This window comes from Lutra lutra, chromosome 9, assembly GCF_902655055.1.
Source record: "Lutra lutra chromosome 9, mLutLut1.2, whole genome shotgun sequence".
In the NCBI taxonomy this organism is placed as follows: domain Eukaryota; kingdom Metazoa; phylum Chordata; class Mammalia; order Carnivora; family Mustelidae; genus Lutra; species Lutra lutra.
The window spans coordinates 117,211,089-117,231,361 of NC_062286.1; the positions used below are offsets into that span (position 1 = coordinate 117,211,089).

The 20,273-nt window shown below is 39.3% G+C and overlaps 1 protein-coding gene across 1 annotated transcript; it reads right to left on the reverse strand.

The window, feature by feature from the left end:
- Positions 1 to 12,383: 12,383 nt before the first annotated feature.
- Positions 12,384 to 18,797, reverse strand: DEFB116 (defensin beta 116). Its single transcript, XM_047744368.1, has 2 exons — positions 18,731 to 18,797; positions 12,384 to 12,613 (listed from the first exon to the last, which is right to left on the reverse strand). Exons 1-2 carry the CDS (start codon positions 18,795 to 18,797, stop codon positions 12,384 to 12,386), a joined length of 297 nt encoding a protein of 98 aa, XP_047600324.1.
- Between the last annotated feature and the right edge of the window lie 1,476 nt (positions 18,798 to 20,273).

A 20,273-nucleotide genomic window follows, 5' to 3' on the forward strand; every position in this document is an offset into this window, starting at 1 on the left:
GATAGAAGAGGAAAACTAGAGGGGGAAGAAGAATGGGAAAAGCTAAACAAGGTAACTGAGTTTAAACCCAAGAAGGAAGCAACAATCTTGATTTTCTATAGGGATGGTTAAAGATTCTCTGATGGTTTTTTTTTTTTTGCCTTTTGTTGCATTCTGATGTGTGTTTTTACTTTAAATGCCAAGATTTGAAGGGATCTGGAAACATTTAAGCACCCTGATTTCATTTAGCTGCACTGTCTTTTCTTACATGTAGGGCTATTATAGTCCATGAGAGTAACATTTAAGGAAGTCTTTGAAAAATGGGAAAAGGACATTGGATATGTTTAATCCAGAGCCAATTGATTGCCATTTTAATAACAGCCTTGGTGTGATCAACTCAGATGTCTCATTCAGGTCCTATGAGCCTCTGCTCTAGCCTGATACAAATTCTATCCATTTCAACCTCACATTCAGTCTCCTTGAAACACCTGACAAAACCTAACTCCAAACCCCAGGTCTACCTCCATCCATGCTACCCAATCCCCTATCCCAAGACAAACATAACACTAATGAAGACACCTAACACCAAATCTAGCTTTAACAAAACAACCAGTCCACATGGAAATTCCATCTACTTCAATTCTCACCTTCACCCAACTTAACTGCAAGATTCATTCAACCACAAATAATCCCAGCCCAGTGTATCCTAAACCATCAGCCTAACCCAATCTCATAAATACAATTACTCACTCCCACTGAATTACTATTTCTTTTTCTACCATTATCCCAACCAAAAGGTCCTGTTTTTTCTGCACAATTCAATTCCCAGTCTCCAAAGTAACCCCTTGATCGATCCTATAAATCCTCAACTTGGACTCATTTCCTCACACCTAAACCATGTCTCAATCTGTCATCCCAATGATATTGCTACCCTAATATGCTCTATGTCCAATATTCTGTTGAAGCACCTCTATCCAGGAGCACCAAACCCTTAAATGAATCATAGCAATACAAAGCCAGTAAGATCCCAGAATGATAAAAACTTGAGGTTAACATCTCTAAGCTGTCTTATACCAAGTAATCAAAATTGCAAAACCATATGCAGAACCCCAGAATCTTTGAAAATAGCTTGAGTTACCTGAAATCTTAGGAACCAGGATCAGAAGGATGACAATGGTCATTAAATAGGGCTTCATAACTGACTGATTCGATGAGGATGAAGAGCACACACAGAGAACAGAATAGATATCTTTTCAACAAGGCAATGTCCTGCTTTATTAGTTTCAGAAGTAGGCCAGGATGTGGGCAGTGAATTAAGAAGGATGGGATATGTCTGAGGTCAGCCAGGCAGAAAGATAACATGTATTATATATCTCATCTTGGCACTCTGTGTGAGTGTAGGATCTTGCCAGTTCCCACACAAAGGTGGGCCTTCCTTCCCAGTAAGAGACAATAAAATTAGAGCCAGTTTGTATTTTACATAAGACAAATTGGAATGAGTCAATCAATCAGTAAACTAAATAATGAAAAAATCTAATAATTATAAGGGAAAAAAGAAACTTAAAAAATATATTTCTTTATACTCCTATCAGGAGTATATCACATTAATCAGTAATACTTAATGTGTATCTAGCACTGTACTAGCCATCAAAACAAAAGAAAGGAAAAAATTATATAGGAGGGGAAATGGGGGTGGTGGGAAAGTGAGGAAAAGATGGAAGGTAAAAAATAAAAGTCAGGGAGCAATGTAGGGAGATGGCAAAGTAGGAGATCCCAGTACTCATCCCCCAACAACAACAACAACAACATTTAATAAGTTTCCACTGATACAGATAGCTCTGGGGGACCACAAGAGTACAATGAAAAAGCTACAACAATTCAGTGGAGCACAAAAACCAAAGATACCTGCATAGAAAAACGTAGGAAGCATTTAACCTGCATCACCCCATCCCACAGCCTAGCAAACCTCAGCAACAAAAGGGTCTCCTCAGCAGCTACCTCCATCTGCAAGGGAAAGGGAAAGAAGAAGGACCCCAGAACCCTTTGCCCAAGGAATTAAGCAGCCCTCACTGCCACTGAAAATACCTGAAGCTTTTCCCACTGAAGATCCTTGCAGTTTCCACTAATGCTAACTCTAGCCAATAGAACTGCCCAGAGCCCACATTGCTACCAGAATACTATACCCAGCAAAATTATCCTCTAAAAGTGAAAAAGAGATAGTTTTTCCCAGATGAAGATAAACCAAGAAGCTTTGTCACCACTAGATCTGCCTTATGAGAAATGCTTAAGGGAGTTCTTAAATGAAAACACACTAAACAGCAATGTGAAAGCATAAATTTTACTGGTAAAGATAAATATATAGATAAATACAAAATAATATAAAACTGAAGAGGTCCATAAATTAATGTAAACTGTAATATATAAGTTTAAAGAGGGGTGCCTTGGTGGCTCACTCAGTGGAGCATCCAGCTCTTGATTTTGGCTCAGGATGATCTTAGGGTTGTGGGATTGAGCCCCACCTCAGGCCCCATGCTTGGGGTCTGCTTGAAATTCTCTCCCTTTGCCCCTCCCCCTGCTTGGCACTTGATTACATGCTTGCTCTCTCTCTTTCAAATAAATAAGTAAATCCTGGTGGTGGGTATTAAGGAGGGCATGTATTGCATGCAGCACTGGGTGTGGTGCATAAACAATGAATCTCAGAACACTGAAAAAGTAAAATAAAACTTAATCAATCAATCTTGGGGGAAAAAAGTTAAAAGACAGAAATTTATTAATGAATACACAATATAAAAAGAAGCAAACTCTGACTACAAGAACACCAAGTATGTGTGGAGGGGGATAAAAGTACAAAGTTTTTATGTGAGACTAAAGTTAAGTTGTTATTAACTTAAAATGAATAATCACAGCTACAAGATATTTTATGCAAGTCTCAAACTAACCTCAAAAAGAACAAAACAAAACCCCATAGTAGATATACAAAAGGTAAAGATAAAAGAATCAAAGCAAATTACTACAAAAACATCAGCAAATAACAAAAGAAGACAGCATGAGAGAAGAAGAGGGACAAACTACAAAACAAAACAACAAAATGTCAATAATAATTCCTCACCTATCAGTAATTATTTTTTTAAGATTTTTTAAAAATTTATTTGACAGAGAGACACAGTGAGAAAGGAAACACAAGCAGGAGGAGTGAGAGAGGGAGAAGAAGTCTTCCTGCTGAGCAGGGAGCCTGATGCGGGGCTCGATCCCAGACCTGACACCATAGTGTTGGTTATTTTTCTCAAAGCGATTAAGCAAGTATATACTTTACAACTTATTTCAATGTGTGGTGATTAACAAGGTGCTCATAACATTGATGGTACAGTGCATCTGAATTTCACAAGTGTTGAAACGTGCAAGAAAATGTGCCTGAGATACAAGGAAATAGGTATACATCAGGCCTGGGCTAGATGTGTTACGCACATAATCATATTTATTGACCACAGTTAAGTTTACAGGTCCTTCTTCACATGTATTATTACATTATTACATCTATTATTATGATTGGTTCATTGATAACTTTGAGTCATTACTGGTTTTCCTTTCTGCTTTCTGGGCAGTAGAGACCAAAAAGTAGCTGCAACAATTATGAAGGCTACAGAAAATACTGAAAGTTTGGTTAAGAAAACATGGGACACCTGGGTGGTTCAGTGGGTGAAGTGTCTGACTCTTGATTTTGGCTCAGGATCTGATCTCAGGATTATGAGAATTGGAGCGTGGAGCCTGATTCTCTCCCTTATCCTACTAACCGCCCCCAACACTTGCACGTGAACTCTTTCTCTTTCTTTTTTTTTTTTTAAGATTTTATTTATTTATTTGACAGAGAGAAATCACAAGTAGGCAGAGAGGCAGGCAGAGAGAGAGGAGGAAGCAGGCTCCCTGCTGAGCAGAAAGCCCGATGTGGGGCTCGAACCCAGGACCTGGGATCATGACCTGAGCCGAAGGCAGCGGCTTAACCCACTGAGCCACCCAGGCGCCCCCACTCTTTCTCTTTCTTAAAGAGGGCACGTGTTGTGATGAGCACTGAGTGTTATATGCAACTAATGAATCGTAGAACACTACATCAAAAACTAATGATGTATTATATGTTGGCTAAGTGAACATAATAAAAAAAAGAGAGAGGGAAGAAAAGAAAGCCTGTGACAAAGGGTAAAATTTCTAGCAAGGAAAACCATAGGCTGTCCCAAACAACTCTATTATCTCCCAAGAAAATCCACCAGACAGCCCCTGTGCATCCTCCCATCCAACAGATAACTACTTCATGAAAGTGCAAATTGAGGTGATCTAATATATTCAACAGAACTCACTTACAAATAAAAATGGAATGTCAGAAATCTGGAGTGAACCAGACCATGGGGGATGATTTCTTTGTCCTTGATTGGAGTGCCTGGAATATCCTTCTTGGGTCATTTAAAAAATAATGGATTGGGATGCTTATTAATACTAGTTGCTACAACAAATAACCCTGAAAACTCATTGCTTCAAGAAAATAAAATTAGTTTCTTGCTCACACCACACTCCATTCCTGGTCAGCTGAGTCTCCTAGACAACTCAGAATGGTGATTCCAAGTGGTGACTTGGGCATCTTGATTCTTCCCCTTTTGAAGCCATGTGGTCTTTAAATACTTTGCTTCCAATTGCACAGTATGGGGGATGGGGAAAGCTGATGACTCACCAGAGCTTTTAGGAGCAAGGCCTTGAAGTGGCATATTTTATTTTTGTCCATGTTCCATTGGTAGAACTAGTTACATGACCTCTAGCTAACTAACTACAAAGGAGGCTACAATGTGTTGTCTTCCTATGAACACAAGAAAATCCTATGAATTTAAGATTACCTAGCTGCTCCTTGCCAGCCTACCAAATATGTGTTTCACTCTCCCCACCCACCATATGCAGAACACTCCTCCTCCTCTGAGAGGACAAGCCAGAGTCTTCTCCAGTCACTATCTCCAGCTCAAAAATCCAGGATCTCCAGGTAATTGATTTTCACAATTATTTTCTCTTAACTGTGACCTATAAACCAAAACACAAGTTCTTTGCTCCTTCCCCTGATACACACACTGGACATAAAATGATGAAGCAGAGATAAAACAACTACAACAAAGACTCAAACTCAAAAAAGAGAAGAATAGAAGACACACAACAGTCACTGGCATGACAATCCAAACTCTGAATTTGGAAGAGCTCAGGTATGAGAGATGTCACCAATGTAAAAATAGGGACATTTTATTTATGAGGCACAAGTTTTCTGGGAAAAAAATCTTTATTGTCATTGTTCTCTATGGACACTTATGTAGAAGTTTTCACCTCTTCCAGTGTTCCTCCTGGCCAAATCTGAAGTCAGGGAGCACATCTCCCTTTGAGGTGGTAGATTTTAAAGCCTGCCTTCTGCTTAAAGATGGTGGCCATAAGTTGTTCTAATTCTCAGAAAGCCAAAGAATTTTCAGTAAAGTCTTATGGTTTTCTTGGCAATGCAATTATGATCAGTGGTATAAAGAGAGAAAGGATATGTACTTCCAAGTGTGACCATTAAAGCCCTACATGTTCTTCTCTTAATTAACTTTGGCAAACCTAGGAGCTATGTCTTCAGATGTGGTTCCACTAGGAGTCATTAAAAGATCCTATGGTGCTTCACATAACACAATAATAATTTTTTTAAAAATGTTTTTAAAGATCCTTTGTGGAACATAAGGAATAAAATGGACATTAGGAGAAGGAAAGGAAAAGTGAATTGGGGGAAAGTGGAGGGGGAGACTAACCATGAGAGACTGTGGACTCTGAGAAAAAAACTGAGGGTTTTGGAAGGGAGGGGTGTGGGGGATGGGTGAGCCTGGTGGTCATTATTAAGGAGGGCATGTATTGCATGGAGCACTGGATGTGGTGTATAAACAATGAATCTTGGAACACTGAAAAAAATTTAAAAAATAAAATAAAAAAACGTTGCCAAGAACTTCTGAAAGAAAATAAACAGGATGGTGACTTACCCTTCCATATATTAGAACTATTTATATGACTATAGTTGTTAAGATAGAGAAATATTGATGCAGGGATAATCATAATAACTGATGGAACAAAATAGGGAGCCCAGAAATAGAGCACGTATATAGGGAATTTTAACATATGATGGACATAAGTAGAAAATCAATGGGAAAAAGAGCAGCTATAAATTTGGGCTTACTTATCAGGAAAGTGCAGTTATATTCCTGCCTTTCATAAACATAAGAGGAAATAAACCCCATGTTAAAAATTTAATATAAAAAGTAAATTTTTAAAAACTTTATAGGCAAAGAAATCAAGGCTGAAAAATTGTTAATTTCTTTCACTTATTCACAAATGCATACTGAAAACCAACTGTATTCCAGACCCTCTGGAAATAGCTGGATCTTCAAAGATAAAAAAGAAACTAAGGGGTGCTTGGGTGGCTCAGTTGGTTAAGCATTTGACTCTTGATCTCAGCTTAGGTCTTGATCTCAGGGTATGAGTTCAAGCCCCACATTGGGCTTCATGCTGGGCATGTAGACTACTTAAAATAATAATAATAATAATAATAATAGTAATAATAATAAATGAAAACAGACAAACTAAAATATTCAGGAAATCCACTTAATATCTTTCTAGCCTTATTTTAAAAAAGAATTTTCCTGGGGTGCCTGGGTGGTTCAGTGGGTTAAAGCCTCTGCCTTCAGCTCAGGTCATGATCCCAGAGTCCTGGGATCGAACCCCGCATTGGGCTCTCTGCTCAGCGGGGAGCCTGCTTCCTCCTCTCTCTCTGCCTGCTTCTCTGCCTACTTGTGATCTCTGTCTGTCAAATAAATAAATAAAATCTTTTTTAAAAAATTTAAAAAGTTTTTTAAAAAAAGAATTTTCCTTTAGGAAAACATAGAAAGGGGTACCTAGATGGCTCAGTTGGTTAAATGTCTGTCTTCCTTTGGCTCAGGCCATGATCCCATGGTCCCAGGATCTAATATCATAACGGGCTCCTTGCTTGGTAGAGGGCCTGCTTCTCTTTCTTCCTCTGCCCCTCCTCCTCACTTGTGCTCTTTCTGTGTCAAATGAATAAATAAAATCTTAAAAAAAAAAAAAGAAAGAAAAACTTAGAAAATGCTACTGTTAAATAAAAGACTGACAAATTGACAACAGAGTGGTCCTATCCAGTGAGGAGACACTGACTGAGGCCCAACTACTTTGTCAGTTACTGGTCTATAGCTTGGTTGTTATCAAGCCAAAATTTAAATTGTGTGTATGATTTTATATCTAGAAAAAATGTATTATTAGTCTAAAAACAGTTTAATTTATGTAATTTTGTTTCATACTAAGAATCAGTATTACTCTGCTTTTCTTGCAAAAGATTACCAAACCACAAATACAAATTCCACACATTTCATCTTCCATTATAGGTGTCTTTATTGTGAAGAAACATAAAGCATAGTATAAAGTTCTTAAAGTTAAAAACCTGTAACATGTAAACATAAAATGAAAATATTTCAATGATTTTGTTCAACTCGTAAAGAATAAAGAAACCAGTAAGATGTTAAGACTGGCTCAGAGAAACTGATGAATTATAATCAGCCAATGAACTCTGAAATAAATTTGCAAATAGATGTAAACCTGTTTAATATCCTGAAGGGCAATGAACTAAAACATTCAGAACTCTTTCCCACCAAACAGAAAACAAGGGCATCCAAACACAACAACTGCATCTGTCCCATTGCATTGTTATGGGAGGGAATAGTTTGCATGACTCTCAAAAAAGAATTTTTTTGCAATTATATCAGTTTTCTATGATTTAATCTCTACCCATACAAAATTTTTAAATAGCTTAGTCAGTGGAAAATTACTTAATTGTACACACCTCCCTCTAATAGACTTATAATCCCAGGAGGATCTACTAGATCATGTTCAGCACTCCACTGAAAGGACACCAGTCATCTCTTTTATTTATTTCCAAATTTTAGATAATTTTTCTTAACAGTTTTTTTGATAGAATGGTGCCTTTCTGAACATAACTTTATTTCAAAAAACTTATAATGCATATGTAATGCTCCAAAATACTTTTGCTTGGGGGCGGTTCTTTTTGGCATTCCTGTCTCAGCTGAAAGGTCACCTCAGAGCGGCCTTCCCTGACCAGCCCCCTGTCTTTCTGCTTTTTGTCCCTCCCTGCTCTATTCTTTTTTTTTTTTTAAGATTTTATTTATTTATTTGATAGAGAGACAGCAAGAGAAGGAACACAAGCAGGGGGAGTGAGGGAGGGAGAAGCAGGCTTCCCGTCTGTGAAAAGAATAAATTCTTTGATCTCTAAAATAGAGACTACCTTACATGTAGCACAGTTGTTCATTACATGTATTTAATGTTAGCATGTACTCATTGCCTCCTTCTAGACTCATTTTTTGTTGTTTAAAATACAATCACTTCCTCTACCCCTTTGCCCTTTATAATCCTAAACATACTCTGAGTAGAAGTTCTCTTTTTTAATCTGTTGTTTTTGGACAACAAGAGAGTTGATTTCCATAAAACAGTGAATCTGCTGAAGTCTTTAGTGTATTTTTTTTTAAGATTTTATTTATTTATTTATTTGACAGAGAGAGAGAGATCGCAGGTAGGCAGAGAGGCAGGCGGAGAGAGGGGGGAAGCAGGCTCCCTGCTGAGCAGAGAGCCCGATGTGGGACTCAATCCCAGGACTCCAAGATCATGATCTGAGCCGAAGGCAGAAGCTTAGCCCACTGAGCCACCTAGGCACCCCATCTTTAGTGTATTTAATCTAAATGGAATAACATCTGTGTTCCATTATTTCTTTTAAACAGTGAAAAATTATATAGTAAGAATGTTTTGAAGCCTTAATCTTATAGTGAGGCAGGTTTCATAGAATATCTGGAGTCAATCTGTAGAAAATCTGGAAGCATACAGAGGCTCTGGAAATAGGTTGGTTTTGAATACAAATATAAATTATTATTATTATTACTATTATTATTATTTTGTCAGAGATGTGTATTCTATGTGTATCTGAAAAGGTTTATAGGTTCCCCCCCTTTGGGTTCATTAATGATGTTTCAACCTCTTATAGATATACCTATAAAGGAGAGAATTTAGAATTTTTATTTCCTTTTGTAAACTTCTTCTCCCCATAAATATCATGACTACTTTCTGTCAAAATGGGAGATTTCCAGATTTTTCTCTTAAATATTTTGGAACATCCTGCCCTAAGAATAAAGCAGGAAAACAATATTAGTTTGGAGATAATCTCTGGCCAGAAATTCCACATTATAGTAAGTGATACTATAGTCATTTAAAGTAAGCTAAAGAGGGTTGCGTGGGTGGCTCAGTCAGTTAAACGGCTGCCTTCAGCTCAGGTCATGATCCCAGGATCCTGGGATTGAGTCCCACATTGGGTTCCTTGCTCAGCAGGAAGCCTGCTTCTCTCTCTGCCTCTGCCTGCCACTCTGCCTGCTGGTGCGCTCTCTCTCTCTCTCTGACAAATAAATAAATAAAATCTTTTTAAAAAATAAGCTAAAGAGAGATGAGACTTTCTTTTTGACCATTTGACTGATAACCCCACAGAGTAGAGTCTTACCTAAAAAAGAGTAGACCTGAATTTTCTCAGGTATAGGTGGTAAGTGTTAACAGACAGCCAAAATACATGGTTGAACTCAGTTTATAGTCCCTACCTGAAATACAAAGATTTTGAGCTCAAGTGTAGAGGCATGGAACCTCCGGGCCTTCAAAGGGAAATACGGAGGAAGACCTGAAAGTAAGGCCATGTGTGAATTCAGTCCACATCCTGCACTCCACCTCCACACTTCCTTAGATCTTACAAACTATGCCAACTTGTTGCATAAGAATGACCAGACTCAAAAGTTTAAAATAAATGTCTGCCATTTACTAGAATTGTTTCTCAGGAAGGAAAAAGTAGAATGCCCATCAGGCAGGGGCTTGAAATCACTCCAACCTCATGTTTAATACATCAAAATTACAGGTTTTCTCTTATAATTTAATGTACTAAAAATCCCTGTAAGACTTGTATTGATGAGTTGTGGAGAGAGTGAAACTGGAGAAGGAACAATGAGAAAAACTAGTGGTCTTCTGGGGAGGATGATGTGGACCTTTTGAAATAGTGAACATTAAAGACACTATTTGATAAGAGTTCTAATAGCAACCGAAGTACAGACAAATACACATTTGAACAAAGGAAGTCGCATCACTTGCTGAGAAAAGCAAAGGTGAATGGCATGGAAGATCCTTAAAAGAGTAAAAATGTACTTTCAAGGGAATGAGACATTAAGGGCTTCTTAATTAGTTGACTTTTTTCACTTTTAAGAATAGTTAATCCTCTCCTTTTGGTTATGCAAAAGCTGATTTCATCATTAAATGGAGATCAGGTTGAGTTGGAACTAAAAGCACATTTTAGTGATTTGGACATGATGAGCTGAGATGAACTGAGGGATCCAGAATGAGTCCAAGTTTCTGAATTGAGCAACAGGGTGAATTGTAGGTGTTGATTATTTAAAAGGGAAGACGAGGGAAAAGCCAGACAGAGTTGGAATCAGTTTGGGAACTTGTGTCTGTGATGGCTGAGTAATCCAAGAGAACCTAGCAAATACATAATCCAGTATGGGAGTCTGGGCCTCAGAGATGTTGTCTGGGTTGAACATGTAAATACAGAACTTGCCCAAGATCGCACAGCTTCTGAGCAGCGATGGGGAACAGGGAACAAACCCCTCTGACCACATTCATGCTTCTTTCTTGAAAACATGCAAAACCCAAAGAAATGGGAATCTGTGCTTTAAGCCTAGAATTACACAATCATTTCCCTCTACCAAAACTGCTAAAATAGAAAGTCTGAAATATTACATTTCAACTACTGTGCTGAACTTGGGACAAATACTATCTTATAAATATTAAAAGTTTTGTCTAATCATACTACTTATGCCAGAAAATTTGTGTCCCTTCTTGAAACCTGGCTTCTGCCAAGCCCATATTCCCTGTTTGACAAATATGCCTGAGTGTCAGTGAATCTCAAAGATATAAACATTATTAAATTTTTCCACCAAACTTCTAAGTCCCATGAAAATTAAAATCCAACTGTATAACTTGGTCATTTAGTGAGTACATGGCCTTTGATCCATTGGTCTGGGCTGAAATTATCATTTGTCTAATAATGGGAAATGCAGGTAAAGTGTCTGGTGAAAAAGAAAATAGGCAAGGTGACAAAGAAACATTATGGAGCAGGTGGCAGAAGAAGAAACCCCAAAAATGACTAGGAAAGGACACTCAAGAGAGAAGCCAAGGCAAACATAACAAAGATGTCGAGGAAGGTAAATAATGTTGAAATAGTGGCTAGAGGCAAAGTGGTAAATGGTAAAACCTGACGAATGCTTGAGTTTTTCAACAAAGAAGGCATTGGCAAAACTGGGGCTATTTCAGTGAAGTGGTATACACAAAAGTCAGATTTTTCTTAGCTGAAATGGGATTAAGAATCTGGAACTTAGAGAACTTAGTTGGTAACATTGGTTCTAGAAGTTTGGATCCAAAGAGGAGGAGAGATGAAACATTAGCCATGGAAGAGGAGTATACATAACACAATGAAAATTCCATGGCATGTCAACTATTAGTTGTGACTAAGTTTGGAGTGGAAAAACAATATCCTTAAATTCTTAGGAATGAAAGAACTTAAAGGTTATTGAGTACAGTGTCCAGCTCCTGTTCCAAATCCCTCTCTAACACCATAACCACAACCATCTCTGTCTCACACCCAGAAATGGTCCTCCAAACTCAACACTGGGAGAATGCTGAGGGACAAACCTGCTTAGTCCACTTTCCAACAGCTCTACCCTTTAGAAAATGTTGCTTTAATTTGTCCAACAGATTCCTATGCTCAGTTCTAGTCCTCCATCTGTCTGGTTCTGGTTCTTCCTGAGGACACACCATCATACCAAACGGACTAGGATGGTTCTCTAGATGTCAGAGATAATCCTCTAGTCCTTGTCCAGATCCTTCAGTGTTTACTCAGAGAACTCAGCGATCTCCCCTATGTATTCATGGGATCATCCAGACTCAATCTAGTTGTCATGTATCCCTCTGCAGCCTCCAGAATGAATCACAACCCTCTTGGTAGTACCAAAGCAGAGCAGAAATGTGATTTCCTTCCTTCCTTGGCACCCTCAGCAATATGGAGCTGTTCTAGAATCCTGTTTGCTTTCTTGGCCAGGGTCCTTTCCTATACTCTGTAACTCCAGCCTAACCTTCCCCTGTCCAGTGATGACTGCTTACAGATGAAAGACACGCGCATGAGATGGAATGTATTTTTATGGAAAGGGTGTTCCAAAATGAGGGAAGAATTCCTCCAGGAGGAGGTAAGTTGGTGATATTCAGATTTTAGAGTAGCTTGAAGTTGACAGTTTGGAGTCAGGGTCATAATCCTTCACATTGTTAGAACGGGCTGTTTTCACAGAAAATTTCAGGCAGCACTCTTGATCATTTGGGCAGGTTAAGTATTGAGTTTCAGTTTTTCTGCAGGTGTTTCTGCACATGCCATGGTAAAGCTGACATGGAATCCAAGGCTCTTGGCTCTTGCCATACTGGGATCTGAACAGGCCACCTGGGGAAAACAAACCCATGTTTAGTTTCTTTGCAGCAGTGACAATAGGAATGGGGAAGCATGATTTAAAGAGAACAAGCCCTGAGGATATTAACAGGATCCAGAGTAAAAACCACTTCAGTTCAAATCTGGGCTCTGTCATTATGGCTCCTCACCCTTAAGCAAGTTAGTTCAGTTCTCTGGCCCATCACTGCATCATTTTCACAATGGGTGTCATAATAGAACCAAGTTCTTACATTTGTGATGTTTAGCTTAGTATATATAGAGTGCTCAGGAGAGTATCTGGTGCATAATAAGTATAAGTATAAGAAGTAATGAAATAGGGCACCTGGGTGACTCAGTTGGTTAAACAACTGCCTTCAACTCAGGTCCTGATCCCGGAGTCCCAGAATCAAGTTCTGCATCGGGCTCCAATCTCCAATCTCTGCTTCTCCCTCTGACCTTCTCCTCACTCATGCTCTCTCTCACTGTTTCTCTCACAAATAAATAAATAAAATAAATAAATAAAATCTTTTTTAAAAAAAGAAGTAATGAAATATTAAGCAGTGTGTTGATATAAAAGTATTTTCCTGAGGGTCCAGGGCTTCAAGGGCAGCTCCTGTGAGCACGTATTGGACATGCTTTCAAGTGCCTATACAGATGTGTGCTCCTCACACAGAGCTCTATCTGAGATAGCCAGGCTCCACTCTGAGGCAGGGCACACATACTTGAGCCCCTGCATGCCTTTGTGCTTCTAAACATTTGAGCAAACATGTACCACTCATGTTTGTACATTGGCCCCACAGAAACAGATACCGTATTACATGTGCAGCACACTGATGTGCACACACAGGCACATATGCACGTCCATATTCACACCACTTGAGCATATATACATGTGCTCACTGTACAGAACTCTACCACACACTTTCCACATATGGCTAAAACCCATTCATGAGTATTGATAGCTATGTATCTGTCATCCAGATATGTGCATGTGTATATAGGTTCCTCAGCTGAAAATGCCCCAATGACAAAGTTCCTGACACTTAGCCTTCTATAAATATTAGTCATCAGCAGTATTTGTTACCTATTGGAGCTTTCAAAGACAAAGGAGCCAAAGAAAACAATACTCACAATCATTGTCACATGTCCAACATCCACTGTGTGTCAGGCATTTTGCAAAGGTTATCTCATTGAAACTTCATAAAAACCTATTGTTATCTCTGTTCTTTAGATGAAGACACTGAGGCTCACAGAGAACTCTTGTTCTGTCCACATTTCCATACCTTATACTTGACCGTTGTAGGATTCAATTTCTTTTCTCTATGATATTAAGCCCATGCACTTCCCTCTGTGTGTCACATTGCCTCTCTATATGATAGGATTTCTAGGACAGAGTGGCATCTTCCTGCATGATGTCTTCAGGTATAAGGACTTCTTCAGCTATCAATACATAGTCCAAAATCCATAGCTTAGCACTCCAGGAACTTTTCCACCTGTCCCCTCATTTCACACCCATTCATCAACACTCAGTCTGTTCCAGGCCATGTACTCAGTGCTAAGCATGCAGAGGACTCCAATGCCCACCCACATTATTAAAAATTGGATAAGCAAGTCTGACATTATTTCTGCATGGAAAAAGAACATTTTGATAATTTTTTGACAAAAGAATGTAAAATGTTCCAAGTTTAGATGAAGTCAGAGAATGTGAGGAGAAATAAAGTAAAAAAGAAAATGCCTTAGTGAATGACATCCCATAGCATTTTGGCACTGGTATGAATATGAACTGTCCCAGAAATTGGCACTCCAGCCCAGGGAAGGCTGCTACATCAGCCAGCCTGCTAGTTAACCAGAGCAAGGCGGTAAAAAATGGTACCCCTTCGTCCATGTTCCAACGTCATGGTACTGCTGCATTTCCTATTTTAATTCTCACCCTCATCATGGAGCCTCTCTTTCTTTTTTTTTTTAAATAATTTTTTATTATGTTAATTACCATACAGTACATCATTAGTTTTTGATGTAGCATTCCATGATTCATTGTTTGCATATAACACCCAGTGCTCCATGCAATACATGCCCTTCTTAATACCCATCATCAGGCTCACCCATCCCCCAACCCTCCTCTCCTCAGTTTGATTCCTAGAGTCCATAGTCTCATATGGTTTGTCTCCCTGCTCTGATTTCTCCCCCTTCATTTTCCCCTTCCTTCTCCTAATGTCTTCCATGCTATTCCTTATGTTCCACAAATAAGTGAAATCATGTGATAATTGTCTTTCTCTGCTTGACTTATTTCACTCAGCATAATCTCCTCCAGTTCCATCCATATTGATGCAAAAGTTGGGTATTCATCCTTTCTGATGGCTGAGTAATATTCCATTATATATATATATATATATATATATATATATATATATATATATATACAGCACATCTTCTTTATCCATTCGTCTATTGAAGGGCATCTCAGCTCCTTCCACAGTTTGGCTATTGTGGACATAGCTGCTACGAACATTGGGGTTCATATGGCCCTTCTTTTCACTACACCTGTCTTTGGGGTAAATACTCAGTAGTGCAATTGCTGGGTGGAACCTCTCTTTTGGCACCATCCTACTTAAAAAAGGAGGAGGTCCTCAGGGGGCCTCGCTAGAGTGACACCCACACTCTTCTGGCCGACATTTGAACTGGTAGACTTCCATTTTCTCCCAAATGCAGTGGATGGAAGCCAGGACATCCAAGATCTCCTCTTTGTAGGAATGAGAATCTGGCAAGCTGACCTTTCCCTCACTCTCTCCATATGATAAACAGGTCAAGGCAGACGCAGAAGGATTCTGCTAACTGTGGCTAAATAAACAAAGGTTTTGTTGTAGATATTCCTAGCTTCTCAATCCTGCAGGTGTTCTAACCCTGTATTGTTCTGCATCACTACAAACTAATACCCACATCAAATTAACATCACCTTTGATCATCCCTCCATCTCCAAACTGAAGTCAGAGACCTGCTTTTATTTGATTGATTGATTGATTGATTTTCTTATAATTTAATTTTTAAATTCTTAAAAAATTTTTTTTCTTCAAGTTCAATTTAATTAGCAATATACTGTATTATTGCAAGGGTAGAATTTAGTGATTCGTCAGTTGCATATAACAACTGGTGCTCATTACTTCAAGTGCCCTTCTTAATGCCCATCACCCAGTTACCTCATCTACCCACCCACATCCCCTCCAGGAACCTTGTTTCCTAGAGTTAAGAATCTCTTATGGTTTGCCTCCCTTTCTGTTTTCGTCTTATTTTATTTTTCCTTCCCTTCACCTATGTTCATCTGTTTTGCTTCTTAAATGTCACATGAGTGAAATCATATGGTAAAATCATATGGTATTTGTCTTTTCTGATTGACTTATTTCTCTTAGCATAGCACCCTCTAGTTCCATTCATGTTGTTGCAAATGGCAAGATTTCATTCTTTTTGATGGCTGAGTAATATTCCATTGTGTGTTTATAAACCACAACTTCTTTAACCATTCATCTGTCAATGGACATCTGGGCTCTTTCCATATTTTGAGACCAACTGTTAAATATCAGCTTTGCTTCTGACCCTTTGTACTCTGTGCCCAGTCTCCCACTGTGAGAGATGGGAATGATAGTGTTGGCAGTAGTAGGCAGAGAGGCAGGCAGAGAGACAGGGGAAGCAGGCTCCTCAGAAAATCTCAACTGTGTTTGTGAAGAAGGCTGTTAATAAGATGTGTCATACTTTGTAATAACATGGAGACTTGTTAAGTATACTCACATTAAGTCTCTAAAGATTCTGATTTGATAGGTCTGAGGTGAGGCCACAGCAAAGGTGTTTGGCACAATGTCCCAGAAAATATGCATTTGTTCCTGCCTGAATTGAGAGCCACAACACTGCCTGACTTTCTCACATTGACCCATAGACATTGCCCAGCTCATTTCCCACTTTGGACTTGTATTAGGAGCAAATTAAAATATCAAAAATCGAAAAACAAAACATATGCCCTAGACTCTTTCTAACAGTTCCATCCAAAGCCAAAAGCAATGTAATACATGATTTCTCTGCCACCTGTGCATCACAAACATGATCCTTCCCTACCTCATTTCTGAGGTTCTTCCTACCTATATATACGTTTTAGGTATAAGTCGTTTATATATTCACTCATTCAATAAATGTTTACTGAAACCTACTCTGTGCAAAGCACTCACCTCAGCACTGGAATACATAGATTTAAAAGACAGAGTCATGGCTTTAGGGGTGCCTGGGTGGCCCAGTGGGTTAAGCCTCTGCCTTCTGCTCAGGTCATTGTCTCAGGGTCCTGGGATCGAGCCCCACATTGGGCTTTCTGCTCAGCAGGGAGCCTGCTTATCCCTCTCTCTGCTTGCCTCTCTGCCTACTTGTGGTCTCTCTCTCCCTCTGTCAAATAAATAAATTAAATCTTAAAAAAAAAAAAAAAGACAGAGTCATGGCTTTCAAACAGTTGAATTTCCAAAGCATATGTTTGGGGTGATGAAAGGAAAAAAATGACTTTGATTATCCTAGAAAAGTTTGTCCAGAATAGTTCCTGCCCATTAATTCTGCCAGGTGAAAGCATTAAATGTTTACTAAGGAAGCAACACTATGTACAACTTTTGAAGCAAAGATTGATGTCTTCCTTTGTTGTTGTTACTTGCAAACCCACCTGTGGTTTCTACGGCTGCTCCAACATGGAAACTGAACTTTACTGAATGAGAAAAAGTGTCTCTCAAGTAAAGAAGATGATACAGAGTGAGAAATACCGGGTAGGAGAAAGTGGAGTAGGAAGAGGATGGGAAGGGGAAGGAGGAATAGAAGACAGAGGAGAAAGGGAAAGAGGAAAAAGCAGTGATTCTGAACTCAGTCCCAAGAAAGAAGAGACAACCTTAGTTCTCTATAAGGCTGGGATTAGACTACTCCCATGTCTCTCTGTACTTGCCAAGTTTTGAGGAGAGACACTTGAGAACATTCCAGCCTCCTGCTTTCATCTTTCCTCACTGCCTAGAGTTACATTTATTGCTTTTCAGTGCTCCTGAAAATCACACTCAAGAAACTTTTTTAAGAACTTGAAAATATTACCAGATATTTTTCTTTTTTTTTTTTTTAAGATTTTATTTATTTATTTGACAGAGAGAGAGATCACAAGTAGGCAGAGAGGCAGGCAGAGAGACAGGGGAAGCAGGCTCCTCACTGAAGAGAGAGCCCAATGTGGTGCTCGATCCCCAGACCCCGAGATCATGATCTGAGCCACCCAGGCACCCCCAGATATTTTTCATGCAGCATTCATTCTCCCCATTTCAACAGCCACAGCTCTGCTGTGATGAATGAAACTATCCTTCTCAAGCTTAATTACCCCCAAACTCAGGCTAAGGCAATCTCTGCCCAGATAAACCCCACATATCCCCAGTTTGATAACACACCTACTTAAACCAAACACCTAACTCCAACTGTTCTCTAACCACCTAAGGCTCAGTTACAAAATTTAACACAAATGTGACAATAGCCAAGCCACCCATCCCCAATTCACAGCATCAATCCAAAACACAGCCCAACCACCACCCTCTCCATAACTCAGTTCTATCCAACTCCACTTCCAGCTCCATTAAAAAAAAAAAAATCCCATTTTCTCTCAAGACTACACCAGAACATCAGTCCAGCCCAATCCTGTAAATAGAATTTTCACCCTCTCCTCGTGCCCACTCATTTTTCTGATATTATTCTCTCTCTCTCTCATATACCATCCCCACCATAACTCACTCTCCCAAACTACCATTGTTCCCTCTGATAGCTCCCAAATTACATCCAATCTCTCACATCTAATGCATGCATCAAGCTCCCCTCCTACCAACAGCACCACCTAAAATTCTTCATGCTTCAATACTCCACTATGCCAGGAACAGCAGGAGGAGCAGCCTCTTAAATTTGTCTTGGCAGAGCAGAATCAGGGGAGATCTTGACAGGAGATGGACCTTGGGAGTAACATTCACAACCTATCTGAGACCTGAAAGGCCATAGGTAGTGCCTGTGGTATGTGAGTAGGAATCATCTCAGAGGTCACTAAGAAAACAATACGACATGCAAGACCCCAGAACCTTTGAGAGAGGCCTGAGTTACCTGGAGTCTTACGAACCAGGATCAGAAGGATGGAAATGGTCATTAAATAGGGCTTCATGACTGACATGTCCTGAGAGAATGGAAGGCTGTGCTGCAGAGGACGGAACAGAGATCACTACAGCAGAGAAATGTCCCGCCTTTATTAGTTTTGGAAATGGGCCAGGGTTGTGTGCAGTGAACTAAAAGGGATGAAACATACCTGGGGTCAGCCAGGCAGAAGGATAACATGTATCACATATCTCAGCTGGGCACGTTGTGTAAGTGTGGGAGATTTGCCAGAGGCACCCATATCAAAGTGCACCTTCCTTCCCAAAATGAAATAAAGGCAAATTAGAGGCCGTTGGCAAATGAGTGAATGAATCAAGCAAGCAATGAGAAAACTAATACATAAATATAAGAAATAAGGAGTCCTTTCTTAAACATTGGTGTTTATCATCCTGATAGTAGAGTGTCCAGCTCTGTCAGTAGTACTTACTGCATATCCAATCCAATACTAGGCATCAAGGACTAAGAAAAGAGAAGGGAAAGACAATGATGATCAAAGAAAAGATGGAGAAGATCAACTGAAGGGGAAGTATAAGTGGTAGAAGGAAGGGAAAGACATGAGGCAAAGATAAAGGCAGTTCATATTTGCCATAAATCAACTATGTCAGTTTCTGTACTAAATACTATGGGCTAGATCTGAACACTTACGACAACACTGTGACGTTAGATAATATTTTCCACTCCACCGACGAGGACAAGAAAATTTGAAGAGATGATATAACACTCCTAAGCCACACATCTGATGAGACGTAGAGCCTAGATTAGAAATGATATCTATCTAATAAAAAAAAATTTTTTTTAAAAAGAAATGATATCTGTCTGACAGTATATACCTTTGGGATTTTCCATTCTTCCTGTGAGTAGAAAGACAGAAATGAGAGATTAGACAAAAACATAATCAAACACTAAAAAATCAGAGAGTGATTCACTGTTCAACATAATAAATTTAGTTTGAGGAATTCAGTGCTCATCTCTTAAGAAATGAGAATGAGGGGCGCCTGGGTGGCTAGTGGGTTAAGCCTCTGCCTTTGGCTAGGGTCATGATCTCACGGTCCTGGGATCGAGTTCCGCATCGGGCTCTCTGCTCGGTGGAGAGCCTGCTTTCTCCTCTCTCTCTCTCTGCCTGCCTCTCTGCCTACTTGTGATCTCTCGCTGTCAAATAAATAAATAAATAAAATCTTAAAAAAAAAAAAAAAAAGAAAGAAAGAAGAATGAAAGGATTTTTTGGAGGAAACCACATTGACTTTTTACTCCAGGGAATCATGTGGAAGGCGGATGGGCAGGATCCAGTCTTTTGAATGGAAGTCCGGAAATGAATGAAAAGGCTCTTTTCAAAAGTCTTAGATAGGATTGCTACATCTTGCCACAACAAGGCAAATGGAACTGGACTAGTCCTCCCAAGTGTAAATGGAATTGTACTAGCCATCCCACTATACACAACTCTAACACTTGAAAAAATAAAGAGTAACTATTTCAATTACTGAATTAAAGGCAGAGC

What these genes read in the sequence shown, in the direction of transcription:
- DEFB116 (XM_047744368.1), bottom strand. Translation starts at nt 18,797, where the DNA reads ATGTCAGTCATGAAGCCCTATTTAATGACCATTTCCATCCTTCTGATC. An exon ending in CCTGGTTCGTAAGACTCCAG is followed by an intron (nt 12,614 to 18,730) that starts GTAACTCAGGCC and finishes TGTTTTCCCCAG; the next exon opens with GTGGCCTGTTCAGATCCCAG.